This window comes from Clupea harengus, chromosome 4 (assembly GCF_900700415.2).
Source record: "Clupea harengus chromosome 4, Ch_v2.0.2, whole genome shotgun sequence".
In the NCBI taxonomy this organism is placed as follows: domain Eukaryota; kingdom Metazoa; phylum Chordata; class Actinopteri; order Clupeiformes; family Clupeidae; genus Clupea; species Clupea harengus.
Genome location: NC_045155.1, coordinates 27,444,847 through 27,460,300, shown reverse-complemented (window position 1 = coordinate 27,460,300; position 15,454 = coordinate 27,444,847). Strand labels below are relative to the sequence as shown.

The 15,454-nt window shown below is 38.8% G+C and overlaps 2 protein-coding genes across 6 annotated transcripts in view; one reads left to right on the top strand and one right to left on the bottom strand.

Moving 5' to 3' along the window:
* LOC105900108 (neural cell adhesion molecule L1.1-like) overlaps window positions 1–15,454 on the bottom strand; it is a 94,238-nt gene that overhangs the window by 60,659 nt on the left and 18,125 nt on the right. The gene's annotated exons all lie outside the window — the stretch shown is intronic.
* Window positions 6,544–11,067, top strand: LOC116220365 (tumor necrosis factor receptor superfamily member 14-like). Of its 3 annotated transcripts, XR_004163609.1 has the most exons (8): window positions 6,544–6,651; window positions 7,673–7,882; window positions 8,009–8,134; window positions 8,289–8,444; window positions 8,748–8,835; window positions 8,933–9,120; window positions 9,449–9,506; window positions 10,008–11,067. XR_004163609.1 is itself a non-coding variant. In XM_031566894.1 (7 exons), exons 1-6 carry the CDS (start codon window positions 7,696–7,698, stop codon window positions 9,496–9,498), a joined length of 795 nt encoding a protein of 264 aa, XP_031422754.1. In that variant the 5' UTR covers window positions 6,544–7,695; the 3' UTR covers window positions 9,499–9,506; window positions 10,008–11,067. The 3 variants fall into 3 exon arrangements, 2 of the variants coding, with proteins under 2 accessions (XP_031422754.1, XP_031422753.1); XM_031566894.1 differs by having other exon boundaries at window positions 6,544–7,882; XM_031566893.1 differs by having other exon boundaries at window positions 6,544–7,882; window positions 9,446–9,506.

Below are 15,454 nucleotides of genomic sequence, written 5' to 3'. Positions count from 1 at the left end.
ACATTTTTTACCTCTGTCAACTGTATAATATATCTGTGTGCAACAATATTTAATAAAGTTATTTATAAGGTGATGTTCTGTTCTGTGTCTTTTTTAATATCTCCTGATCTCAAAATCTCAATTAGTGCGTAATGCACACAGCAATATTAATGATAATTGATTATAGTAAAAATAACAAGCATTCTGGAGGTAAAAACGAATTTCTTATTGATATCTCAAATGGCATTAGTCCCTAATGAGCCACGCCCACATTGATCCGATGTCTGATAAAAAAAGAAAGGTCGACATCTCATGAGTTGCTGGCGCCATCTAGTGGCCATCTAGCAGGCTAATACAAAAATGCTGCGACAAGAGTGCACCCATAGGCGGAGATCCCGGGGGGGACCATAAAGTTGTCCCCCCCAACAATCATTGAAAACTAAAAAAAAAAAAAAAAAAATTAGATTTTTTTTTTTTATAAAAATACGACGACACAAGCGGTGCTAATTATAGACGTAAAAAAAATGTGTTTTTAAGTGTTGAAAAATCATGTTCCCCCTATTCCTCAAAGTGGTTTGGTTCACATGCTGTTTCCAACGGGCAGGGCTACCGGCAGCTCCGTGTTTCAGTTAATCAGCCCAGTAGCCTACACGGTCAGATTGTCAGACTGTTTCCTCCTCTGTCCCCTGTCGCTGTCGCTATGATACACGATATGTAAAGAGATTTACCTCATTCTCGAACGCAGTAAGAACACGTAAAGAAGAAGTTTTTTTCTAAACTCCATTTACGAAGTTCCAATCGATATGCACAAGTATACATAAGCGTATTCATGGATTGGCATGACAACGTGAACGTTTGCCGATAACACACGCATGCCGGTAATTAACACAGTTAAGATAGCTAGCTAAGTCTAGGACAATGTCCTGTCAGGGCAGGTTCATGCTAGTTAATAAACGTAGGTCTACATCTCAGTGCCTCTCCAGATTTGTTAAATTATCTGAAGTTAAATTAATGTCATCTTTTTCTCGGGTCCATGAACTATGCTGGTATAGTAATATGGAGTGACAGTGGTGTAGGAGGTAGAGAAGTCGTATTGTCAGAGGTGTAAAGTAACGAATTACTTTTACTCAAGTTACTGTAATTGAGTAGTTTTTTGTGTACTTTGTAATTTTTAAGTAGTTTTTGAAATCGGTAATTTTACTTTTACTTAAGTAGATTTTGACTGAAGTATTGTACTTCGCTACATTGGAAATTACATCCGTTACTGAGTAAAAAAATAAACATAGTTCAAGGCGGGAATCGCGCACCACAATTCTCACTGCAATGGTGGATGCTGCATAGAGTATATGATGGAGTCATGCAAGGCGCCGGTATGGTGCCGAGTCACGAGAGATAGATATGGAGGAAGATGATAGTGCGGACTACCAACAAGCTGCGGACCACCAACAAGCTGAAGCACCGAACTTTCCGCCAGTTGAAATTAAAGAAGATGAAGAAAACCCGTGGCCACATCTCAGCAAGCAGTTTGCCTTCCAACGTAAAAGAGGCAACAGCTATATGCTGTGTAAACTGTGCCTAATCCGCCAGTCAGAACTTTCTGCTTATACAAATTCATCTTCAAATTTGCGCAAGCATGTGTTGGTAAGTACAGTATTTGTCCCTTTCCATTAGTAGTTCAGACAGTGTTTTTGTCATTTAGTTAGCTTTGCTCCATTAAGCAAAATAGGTAGTAGCCTAATTTTGGCTAGCACTTGCAACCGACCTGAGTATGCTAACGTCGACAGTGGTCATCCAATAGACTAATAATACCATTCCTGTCTTCCATTCGTTTCAGGTCATAGAATTATTATGTTCAGTCTCTCATATTGTGTTAAAAACTGCAGATCAGTCATCAGCAATGAAATACACCACATAAACTGATATTAGGCTAATCATTTGGCTGCCTCCCATGCCTTGAAACAGAACAATGTAAATGCGCACACCATCGTTTTCAGACAGTTGGACAAGTCAATGTGTATGTCGTTATCTGCAATTTATCACGATGTTTAGTCAGATATTGATAACGATAAGTGGTGGCTTTGCAACGTGCACGTCTTTCATGTTCATGTTTAGGGGTCCCGGTTAGCAAGAATTGAGGATTATGAATTGTGATGCATGTAGAAATAGAAAATAATGCTATAATTCTGTATACTGTAGGTCTGTCATCTCAAGTAGCTATTTATAGCTATTTCTGTGTTATGATGCACTCTTGATGGCAGCTCAATACTTAATTGTCAGAAATGTTGTTTGTCATTCTACAGGTCTAGTCTATGTCAGACAACACCTTGACCGGATGTTGGAGGCTGGAGCAAGTTGGACAATATTTTCCTCAATGAAGTCCAGAAGGTCAGAAGGTACAGGGGAGTTAGAAGGGTACCTAGCCATTGTCTCAGTCAATATGGATCTGCTGAACGCCTTTCAGAATATCAAAAAACTGTCCCTGAAACTCAATACTGGCCTACCTGCCTCGGCCGCCTGCGAGCGACTCTTCAGCTGTGCTGGATTGCTGTTCAATGCAAAGCTAGCCCGGATGAACTCTACTCATCTTGAAATTCAGCTGCTGCTCAAACTCAACAAGAAGTTTGTAGACTAATGCTCTAAAGGTGGACACAAGTAAAGTAACCAAAGTTTAAGTGGGGCAGCGGTATTTTAACTTTTTATTTTAGCTGTCATGTCTTGACATGTCCTCCCAAAAGTTCTTAAATGTTGTGTTGACATGTTTAATGTTTGACATGTTTAATGTCATTGCACTTATATTTCTAAAGATTCTCCTTTAATAAAAAATAACTAGTTTTTGTATTGGATTTATGACCCCTTGTCCTTTTTTGCACTATATAGGAGCGGCCCCCATCAAGTTGTTGAAAGTAACTAAGTAACTTTTACTTAAAGTACATTTTAAATGAACTACTTTTTACTTTTACTTGAGTAGATTTTTAGATGGGTAATTTTACTTGTACTTAAGTAAAATTTCATCAAAGTAATTGTACTTTTACTTGAGTACAACATTTCAGTACTTTTTACACCTCTGCGTATTGTAATCAAAAGGTTGCAAGTTCGATTCCCTGTTGAGCTGTTTTATAACTTATTTTGAGCATCAAGTTCTCTTGAACTTTGGACTTTATTTGTCTGTGAATAGATATTTCGTGTTAGAACATTTAATGCTGTTTAGATAATTCTAAAATGACTTCGAATTTCTGTTTGTAAATGTGATAAGAGAATTCGGTATTTAGCAGTTTATGCTAGCTCTCGTGAAAGCAATTTTTTCATGTCCCCCCCCCCGGAATTACACTCTGAAATTTGACCATGTATTGTCCCCCCCTACAATGAAATGGGATCTCCGCCCCTGAGTGCACCATACATTTCAGCTTGCACTTGAATGAAAGGCATGCAATATGTATGAGGCAGGCCTAAAAACTTGTATTCAGGTTACGTGAAACAAGTAACGAGCATAAGGGAGTGAAATCAAATTACACTATCAAATGAAATTAAAGTAGGCAAAATTATGAAAAATGTGACCAGAAAAGAAAATTCACTACAGAGAGAGAGAGAGAGAGCCCACACCGCAGCAGAGGTCAAGTAGCTGAGGCAAGTGAAACACAGCCTGTGACGGAGGGAAGTTAGCCAATTTTTCATGAACTTTGTTTGCCGTGTCTATTTAAGAGTTTTAGCAAATGCGTGCTTATTTATAATTCCCCTATTGGGCCTTTGGGTGTGTGCAATACTCTGTGTGTGGTTAAGACGAAGTGACTTGTGCAATAATTCTAATTACGGACCCGAATTCCTGCTAATTGAGCTCGATCTGGTATTTTATGAATTATGTCAGGTTAAATAATAAACAAGTTATATTGGTAGCTACTCCAACTTTGAGTGCTGGTCTTGTGTGGAACTTGGGACGACTGCTGGACCATACCGGTTAAAAAAAGGTAGTGGCAGGACAATATCAGTAACCTCGCTGTTACATTACAGTATTTTAATATTACTGTCGTAAACAGTTATTTCGTCTCTGTTACAGGTTTATGCATATAGTAGTAGAATCTAGACCAGGTTTTGGGTCATTTACGTGTAACATTTTCTGTTTTTGTTACACATCGGACAAGGGCGAGAACATGATCAACAGAACCCTGTCAACTTAACTTTTGGAAAGGTATATTATTGCATTATGGATGTTACTCATACTTTGCAGTAGATTGAATGTTATGTGACTCAACTCGACAGATTAGAATAGAATAGAATAGACGTAGGAGGGTTGTGTGGTTATTTAGTTATGTGATGGCCCTGGGGATGAAACTGTTCTGCAGTCTGGAGGTGCGGGCTGTAGTGGCCCGGTAGCGCCTGCCAGAGGGTAGCAGGGTGAAGAGATGGTTTGCAGGGTGAATCTCATCCTTCAAAATGCCACATGCCCGGCGGAGGCAGCGTGTCCTAAAGATGTCGTCCAGGGGAGGCAGTGGAAGTCCAATAATTTTCTCAGCAGACCTTATGACCTGACTGAGTGATTTCCTGTCCTTGTCTGTGCAGTTGACGTACCATGCAGTGATACAGTATGTGAGGACACTTTCAATGCCACAGTGGTAAAAAGACTTAAGCTGAAACTATCTTTTCAAGTACTTTACTAATGAATGGAAGATTGGAAATCGGCCTATAGTTGATCAGTGCATTACCATCTAGGTTGTTTTTTTTTAGTAAGGGTTTTACAACAGCTGTTTTGAAGGCATCTGGGAAGATGCCAGTTTGAAGAGATGTATTTATAATCTTCAGGACATGACTTGAAACACTGTCGAAGACCCGCTTAAAAAATGCTGTAGGTACAGGGTCAATACATGAGGTGGAGGAATTTCACTCAGTGACAGTCTTACAAAGATCCACCAATGTGATGCATGTGAAATTTCCCATGGTTGCATCTTTTTTACAGTGTTTTCTGAGGCCATCTGCGTTTACATCAGAAATAATACTGGCTCTAATTGAAGTTATCTTGTTATTGAAGAACAGTGCCAGTTCTTCACATTTTGATGCGGAGGACTGCGGAGGAGTAGGGGCAGTGTGGAGTAGCTGTCACGAATTCCCCTGAATTCTAGTTTGTTTTCATCTGGGTTGTGTGCATGTGTTATCATCTCCTGTCATTACAGATCCGGCTACGCCCACTCGGCAATCTCCTCATCTCTATCACCTGTTAATCTCCGCCCATCTCTGCACCTGCAGCTCATCTCCGCATTAGGTGCTGTGTATTTATACCTGCCCGCTATCATCTGTTCTTTGCCAGATTGTCTTGTGTGTTTTGCCAAGCTCTCCCGCGATTTGTACGTTAACCATAAGCCTGATTACCCTGTGTTTAGACCTTGGACTGTACCGCGGATTCCGTTTTCTCTGCCTGCCCCTCGTCTGACTTGTCTGCCTGTATTATCTGTTCTCCCGGTTCTGACCCTGCCTGCCTGTCTACCGATTACGGATTACCCTGCCTGCTCCTTGTCGGATGGTTTGCTGTACGGACGGATCTCCCGGTTTCGACCCTGCCTGCCTGTCTACCGATTACGGATTACCCTGCCTGCTCCTTGTCGGATGGTTTGCTATACGGACGGATCTCCCGGTTTTGACTCTGCCTGCCTGTACCCCGGATTACTCTGCCTGCTTCCCTGTCGTATTACTGAGACACTGGGCTGATGACCAGGGTTTGACTCTGTTGTGTTATAACCAAGTAAAGAAACGCAAAACTACTTTCTGTGTCTGTCGTGCTTTTGGGTTCCTATTGTGTCTACCTGAAAACGTTACAGTAGCTGGTCGATAGTGGAGAATAATATTCTACAATTTCCAGCATTCTCTGTAATAACCTTGGAAAAGTAATCCTTTCTTGCCATACGTATTGCCTTGTTATAGGCAGGTATTGACTCTTTGTATATATTGAAGTGAACTGTGAGCCTAGTTTTCCTCCGATTCCTTTCAGCTGCCTGACAGATTCTCTTACTCTCATTAACATTGTTATTGTTTAAGCACAAGAGTGGAAGTAGAAAAGGGCAAGAGAAAAAAGAACAGGAGAAGGCGGCAAAGCTGCCTAAATTAGATTATTTTGGTTTTTTAACTAGCCCGTCAACGGAGTCAGCAGTGCAGCTGGGATTAGCATATACCCCCTTCGAGAAAAAAAACAAACAATACGGAAAAAAAAACAATACGGATTTACCACACAATCCACAGGGACACTAGGTAGTATAATGATTGCACAGCATCAAGAGCAAGGAAGGGGAACTCCCATGACCAAGTCATAGAGTCACGGAAACATTTGTGATGACCTTTATGTCGAAACTGCCCCCTAGTATGACCAGGCACTTAGAAAATGCCATGTCATGTGTCATGTGGATAAATATCACGGAAATTGACGTAATCATTCTCGTTATTAGATTCAATTCTCCATCGGTAAGCGTATTTCGCTGGCAGTGTTCTCAGATGATCATTGCAATTCTACCGGCGTGCCTGTTCTCGTGACTAACTTGACGTCTAACCATGATCGGGCAACTAATCTGAGTTTATTAGTGGATCAAATGTTTCGTTCAGTGACAGATCGTTTAATCTCATCACCTTTTGACGACCTTACACTCAGACGTTGTTGCCTACTGTGAAGTAGCGACCCAGCAAGTGGTCTATTATGTAAGTCTTTATCTTTCGTACTTGAAACCAATAATATAAACCCTAATCCAAGAAAGTTCGTCTGTATTAGGGGGATTCTTTTTTTGTCTTCCCTTGCAATACTTTCACATTCCATTTTGGAGTGAATAGTGAAATGATTAATGGTAATTAACCACCAACTTGTCCCAGCTGTTTATTAGAGTGGGAAGGTGGAGTCAGAGTGAGACACCGGGGCAGAAATGGATGGTAAACTGATATTTAAAAGGCAAAGGCAAATCTGTCTTTCAAACATCTCCTGGTTAGTCCTGATTCCTTGTTGCAACTACAGCAAAAGCTATGAGATGTATCTATTAGTCAGAGAAAACAAAGATGGTTTGTCAAGAAAGATGAGTTGGAAGGGCAGAATTCCGCTGTGAGTTTTTGTTTAGTGACCTGACACCTGAAATACACATGGGTCTCATGTCAGCAACCAGTCACTGTCTTGGTCATAGATCTTGTTACAACCTTGGCTCATAGGGAAACAACATAATGAGAACAGAAAACCCCAAACTTAATTTAGAACTATATTTATTAGTATAAATGGGACTTTAAATTGAAAAATATGACACATTAAATATTTAAATGAAAATACTAAATTTTGTGGCATACAAACCATACAGTACCCCTTTGCCTATATATCATACAAATGCATCCTATTGTCTACTGTTCACACTTACACTTTATGTACAGGATAATGCTTGTTTCTTTTTATATTACCTGTATGTAATATGTACCTAACCTGTATATGGTATAGTGTCTGTACATTGTTATTATATAAGGGCCATCAATGACCAGAGCCCGATTTCTTTGTAGGTAACATACCTGGCCAATGAAGCTGATTTTTATGACAATTCCATATGACACATTCTAACTTGTACCAATCTGACACTTATGCATTTGTAGGAATTGGTATTACAGTTATGTAAAGACCCTGACAATATAAAAGCACAAATAGAAAATTGAGAGGGTAATTCAATAAATGGTCTCTCCATTGGTTTGACAGATGCATTGGTGAAACTATAGGACATGAGTTTGTTGCACAGCTTTGAGAACGCCATCTTTATGTCAATTGTACCCAAAGTTGATGAGGAAATCATGGTGAAGTTGGTGATTATAGTTCTGATGATCCAGCTGACCGTGTCTGGGATCTCTCCTGCCTGTGGTCGAGCTGAATATCGTATAGGGCAGGAATGCTGCCCTATGTGTGGTCCTGGTAAGTAGCAGTAGTAACTGTGTCATAGTACATGACATGCTCCTTCGTTAGAGCTTTCTTCATGTTGCATCAATGAGATAAACCCATGTCTGATTTCCGTATTAACTATTTATTTACTAATTAAAGGTTATTATGTACGGAGACACTGCACTGAGTTCAAAAGTACGACATGTGTTCCATGCCCGTCATCTACCTTCACGGATGCACCCAATGGACTGGTGTCCTGTCGATCTTGTACATTTTGTGACTCGAGTAAGTCAAATATTTCAGCAGATTTGGTTTGCCTTACTTATTAGTTTAGTTTTTGAGGATTCTAGGTATATTATTGTTGTCAATTCTTTGCACTGTTGATTGTAATTTAAATGTTTTTCAATCAACTTCATAATCACTGTATATCCTAATATAGGTGCAGGTCTAAGAGTGAAGAGGGCGTGCAGCTCCACTTCAGACACACTCTGTGAGCCTCTGGAAGGTCACTACTGTACTGACCCAATCAAAGATGGCTGCCGAGGAGCTGTGGAACACACAAAGTGCTCACCAGGGCAGTATGTGAACCAGACAGGTTAGACAATCCTCTGTAATTACCCTATAGAGACAGAATGACAAAGTTAGAGGAGGAGGCGAATACACACACACACACACACACACACACACACACACACACACACACACACACACACACACACACACAACAAATTACAGTAATATATTAGCCACTGAAAGTTGTGAATTAAAATCATTATTTTTCAATCATTATTCTGCACTATTTTCTATCATTTCTATTGAAAATTAAAAATGACCATCACCATCAACATGTGTCCATAGTGGACGATGTGTTTTCCTTTATTTCTGTCTGTCCATGCAGGTACAGCATCCACAGATACTGTGTGTGGTGACTGTGTAGGCAACACATACTCAGATGGATCATTCACATCCTGCAGACCACACACACAGTACGGTCATTCACTTGGAATGTTCCAAGTTTAGCAATGATTATACACTAAGTAATTTACTCGTGTATCTAAAAAACTATTTATGTGATCTCTGTAGGTGTGAGTTGATTGGATTTGTTGTCCTCAGAGAAGGATCATCATCTTATGACACTGATTGTGGTCAAAGACAAAACACTGTTGCCATTGTAGCTGGTATCATAGTTGGTGTTGCAGTCCTAGCTGCTACATGTGGGGCTGTGGGATTTATATATCATAGAAGGAAGAGGAAAAGAAAAGCTCAACAAGGTAAGAATGTTCATGTCTATTATTAAACCATATTATTATTAAGGCCTACTGTTATCACGATTGCAATTGTCTAGAAGATTGATAAAGACACAAGCATATGGATGTATTGTTTTTCTTCTCTCAACTGTTTTTATACACAATCTCATCTTTTAAATATTTGTGTTAATTGTGTGTGTTATTTTGTATTTATTTATTCTTACTGGTGTATTCTTACTGGTGTATTGTAAAATATTGACTTTATGATAATGCATATTAAATAAAAACTAACATTTCTGTTTTGCTGTCTATTGTAATTCTTCAAACTTGTATGTATTTATTTGTTTAGCAGACACATGTTTGAAAAGCGACACACACATGAGAGGTCAGGCCATACTGTAACAACAGAGGTACAGTTATTCACTAAAGCTTATGTCCATTTCTGTCCTATTTCTGTCAGGTTTGATCGCCTTTCTGATCATCAAAACATTAAATGTTTGCATTTCTATAGCCTACGTTTTTTACCACTCATTTTCTGACTGATCATGATTCTAACCATAGTTCTGTCTTGTAGGTTAATAGTGCGTTATATACTGTGAATAGTGTGTTACCGAAAGCATGATATCCTGGCTGTTCCTGTGGTTCCTATGAGTGATATACTGCAGGTAACATCCTGAGGAACAGCCAGAATCTCATACATTCAGTAACACACTATTTTCCTACCAGACAAAAATAAGGTTAGAATGAAATTGCAAAATAGAAACACCATTGAAGTTCTAATTGTGTTTATTTAATTGTGTTTAATTATGTTTGTCTTTAGGAAATGAATCGAAGGCAATAATAGGCCTTACATGTGAAAAAGTTATACAAACACCTTTTAATGTAATCCACAATGGTTGTGTTTTCTTTAGGAACATGGCACTTTGTTATTTTTAGCACTTTATTGGCAGATGAGAATTCAGCAAATACATCTCATTCACTTTGTTGCTGTGGCTTGCCATCTTTTTTCTTCATTGGGGTTACCTACCAACAACACTCATTGTCAGAAAGCACAACAGAAAAGACTCCCTTGAGGAAGCGGGTGACCACTTACAGCTTTTGGTCCATTGAATGGATTGCTGTAAACTGAACATGTGATACCTGTTTGATGTCTCAGAATAATATGAATGTGTAATAATGTTACTGTATAATAATGTGGATAATAATGTTTTTTCTATTTGTCATTTGGGTTAATTTGAATGGTCTCAGTCTGAGTGGTACAGTGGTATCAGTCCTGCAGCTGAATAGATTAGATTTATGTTTCTTTTATATTTGTATCTTTAGATCATTCACTTTAGACTTGTTTGAAAATGTAACTGTATTAGTAACTTGGACCTGACTAATAAATCGTGATACTCTGACCTACTGTGGCTTCTTAAGAAGTTCTTAACTAGAGAAGTATCACTAGGTAACGGTGTTTACACTGATGGAATTCTAACCCCCCTCTGGAGGTGACAAACCCCTCCACTCGTCCTCTCTGTGTGATCCCCATCAGTGTAAACACCAAACCCCTCCACTCGTCCTCTCTGTGTGATCCCCATCAGTGTAAACACCAAATTCCATGTGATTCATTATTTTGCCAGATGTAGAACTAAATAAACTGGTTATTTAAGGGGAAGATGGTAAAAGGGCCTTGAGTATTCTGTAGCCAGAGACTCTGAGACTCCATGTGTGTAGCCATCATCTCTCTTGTGTATCTGGAATGTTGGCGCCTCCTGCTGGGCAAATGAAAACCCTTAATCAACCTGAGTCAACCCCGTCTTACAGAGAGCCATGTGGAAATATCAAATGTTTCAGACATTTAAAAAACTTGTCCACATGATTTGTGATGTAGTTAACTGTGATATCATGTTGTTTTGCTTCTGTTTCCTGGTCCTTGGGGGTGAGAGTTTGTTGGTCCACACACTGAATAAAGGAAGACTTGGTCTGTCACATTCTTTGATCCTCTTTTATTTAAAACTACAGACTTGGTAACGTTTTAGCTTGCTGCCATCATTGGTGTTCATATTTCCTGCTCCTTAAAATGTAAACATACATAAACACACCTGAATCAACAAAGATGCACACAGAGCACAAGAATACTGATAGACATTCCTTCAGAATGATAACTTTATTGGTCAAGAAGGACTTTACATTTTGGGCAATAACAAATACATATTGCACTTCATGAAGTTGCAAGTTTCAAGGACTGGCTTACAGTATCAGCACATGCTGACCAAAGTTGAGGAGTAGCAACTAACCCACTGGAGTCTTCGGTGGATCTAAATGGACAATATATGGTCATAGTGTTCTTCTCCTTCAGAATGAAAATGTCACCGGCCCGACACCACATCTTCAGTATTGTTCTTTTTTTCATCCAATCACCATAAGCTCCCATGGATATTTAATGACTAATGACTTCATTCATTCCTGTGTTTCAGCACATCTCAATCCAGTAAATCAGCTGTCGTCATTCAGTACTCTAGTCTTCATCTTTCATTCTGGGAATTAAATCAGTATTTGAAATATTGGTATGATGGTAAATACGCCCCTTGTAAAGCAGTTGAGAACTTTATATATATATATATATATATCATTACAAAACATATTTAAGGGTGTCCTCATCTGATATTCTTGTCCGGCTGAACAGAGTAGGGGAAAGAACAACGTATCGCATACTCGTGGGAGAGTCTTAGGGAGTGTATACGGTACCACTACTATTACCATTGTCAATACAACATTAAGGGAACGTCTATAATCAGTATGGAAAAATGATAAGGGCTACATGAAGAACATGTAAAACTAAATAAAACTATAAATTATTGGTAAAAACAAATAATGTAAATAAAATAAGAAAGGAAAAAAATAAATTGTCGTTATGGTTTCAAGACAGTCGTATCCATTAAAGACGGGGTGAAAAAGCAAAGCTATTCTGCCACCCCTATACGCCCTGCATAACACCTCCTCCAATCACCACGCTGAAGAGGGTGCTTTGTTCAACTCCTCCTCCAATCACCACGCTGAAGAGGGTGCTTAGTTCAACTTCTCCTCCAATCACCACGCTGAAGAGGGTGCTTAGTTCAACTCTGTTACATGTTGACTGAAAGTAGGGCAAAACTGGAAGAAATGTAACATAATATGTAGATAAACTCAGGGTTAGTGTTCGGGTTCATATGTATATGAACTTAGGGTTAGTGCCTGGGTTCATATATGAACTTCAATACATCAATAAAAATGAATATGAAAGATACAAGTATAAAGTGTATCACTGCTATGCAATTTCTTTTTCTTTTTTTTTTTTAAGATTTGGAAGACATTGGGAGGGGATCGGGAGAACGACAGCAGTCCAGATTAGAACCTGTGTCCCTGCGGGCAATGAAGCCCGTTAATGGGGGGCTTATCAGCTTGCGCCACAGTGCACCCCGCCCACTGCTATACAATTTCTTTTTTTTTTTTAAACACTTTATTTATTGTGATTTTTTACCACTTTACAGACAATACATTTTAGAAGTTATATGATATAAAATTATATTACAACAACAATTGACACCTCACATGACAAATGACAGACATACCTAAGGGAACAAGAAAGAAAAAAAAAAAACAAGACAAAACAAAACAGCATCCCAGTATTTCATATATTATTATTATTATTATTATTTATATTCATATATATATATATACATACAATATATATATATCATATAATATTATTATATACTATTTATTATTATTATTATTATTATTATATATTTCATATATATATATATTTCATATATTTATAACCCTATATTTCGGTATATGAGTAGGGCAGATCAATAGTGACAAGATATACTACAGTGACAAGATATAATACAATATATATTTACAGTTCTAGGCCAGGTAACATATTTACATGTTGTATAAAGGGATCCCATGTTTTATGAAATTTCTTCATTGAGCCATTCAGTGTACATCTTATTTTTTCTAGTTTTATGTTTTGCATCATGTCTCTTATCCATTGACTATGTGTTGGAGGCTTTGGATCTTTCCATTTAAAAAGAATGGCACGCTTAGCCAATAATGAGGAGAAAGCAATGACCCGTTGTAGGTTTGCTGGTGGATTGGATTCTTCTGAACACAGTGTGATACCAAAGATGGCAGTTGCAGATGATGGCTGAATATGATAGTTATATATTTGGGAAATTGTTTTGAAATAGGAATCCCAGAACTCCGTAAGTTTTGGGCAAGACCATAACATATGGCCGTTGGTCGCAGGGGCCTGTTTGCATCGGTCACACACAGGGTTTATATCTGGAAATATTCTTGCAAGTCTAACTTTTGAATAGTGTAGACGGTGCAAGACTTTAAACTGTATTAAGGCATGTCTTGAGCAAATAGACGAGGCATGTACCCTAAAAAGAGCCATCTCCCATTCTTCATCAGAAAGTGTTACCCCAATATCATTTACCCATTCCTCCCTTATATGTGATACAGAGGGACTCAGTATGTTCATGATCTCTGCATAAATCATTGATACTCTACCTCTTTTTAACAAATTAACCTTTAACAAAGAGTCCAAGCAGGATAAGGGAGGGAGGTTTGGAAAGTTAGGAAATTTCTTACGCACAAAATCTCTGATTTGTAAGTAGCGAAAGAAGTGAGCATTTGTCAGTTCATATTTTGCGGACAGCTGTTCAAAGCTGGCAAAAGTGTTTTCAAAATAAAGGTCCCTTATGCTATGTATACCTTTATCACGCCAGATCTTGAAGCCATTGTCTAACAGAGATGGCTGGAAAAGATGATTATTTGTTATTGGAGAGTAGATCGAGATGTTTTGGATGCCTAAGCATTTTTTTGAATTGTTTGAGGATGCGCAAAGACTGATTCACAATTACATTTCCATTCACATTATTCACTATTGTTGGTAAAGATGCACAGAGTAAAGCAGGAAGTGAGTGTGGCCTACTTGTAGCAAGTTCAATTTGAAGCCACGCAGGGGCTGTGTCATCCCACTCCTTTAGCCATAGAGAGATAGCATTTAAATTAGCAGCCCAGTAATATGAACGGAGATTTGGCAGGGACAATCCACCACAGGATTTAGGTCTCTCCATAAATTCTTTTCTTATACGTGCAGCTTTACTATTCCAAATAAAAGAAGATACTGACTGGCTGAAGGCTTTGAAAAATGACATTGGTATGAATATAGGTATAGCTTGAAATAAATAAAGGTATTTTGGTACTACATTCATCTTTATAGAATTTACTCTCCCAATAAGGGATAATGGTAGAATGGACCACCGCTGAATATCTTTTTTGGTCTGTTCCAGAAGAGAAGCAAAGTTGTTTTTAAATAAGTGATGATAGGACTTGGTAACTTTTACACCTAGGTACAGTGCCCTCCGCAATTATTGGCACCCCTAGTGAATATGAGCAAAACAGGCTATAAAAAAATATGTCTTTGCTGTTTATCCTCTTGGTCTTTCACTCAAAATATTCACAAAAATCTTACCTTTTCATTGAAGTAAAACTATTGAAAGAAAAAAAAACTGTTGACATTAAATATATATTTTTCCCCAAAACATGTGTGCCACAATTATTGGCACCCCTTAATTTAATGTTTTGTGCAGCCTCCCTTTGCCAGGATAACAGCTCGGAGTCTTCTCCTATAATGCGTGATGAGGTTGGTGAACACATGGCACAGGATCTGAGACCATTCCTACATGCAGTATCTCTCCAGATCCTTCAGATTCTGAGGTCAACGTTTGTAGACTCGGCTTCAGCTCATCCCACAGATTTTCTATGGGGTTTAGGTCGGGGGACTGTGATGGCCATGGCAAAACCTTTATTCTGCGGTCGGTGAACCATTTTTGTGTTGATTTTGAGGTGTGCTTCGGATCATTGACCTGCTGGAAGGTCCAACCACAGCCCATTTTAAGCTTACTGGAGGGGGCTGTTAGGTTTTCATTTAATATCTGCTGGTATTTGATGGAGTCCATGATACCATGTACCCTAACAAGATGTCCAGGGCCTTTGGAAGAAAAACAGCCCCACAACATCAAAGATCCGCCACCATACTTCACATTGGGTATGGGGGTCTTTTCTGTATGGCTATGTTTCTGTCTACGCCAAAACCACCTTTGATGTTTGTTGCCAAAAAGCTTTATTTTGGTCTCATCTGACCATATAACTCGGCCCCATTGAAAGTCTGACTTACATTTGGCAAACTGTAGGTGCTTTAGTTTGTAGTTGATTGACAGCAGAGGCTTTTTTCTGGCAACCCTCCAAAACAACTTGTGGTGATGTAGGTGGCGTCTGATGGTAGTTTTGGAGACTTTCTGACCCCAAGACTCAACTCACC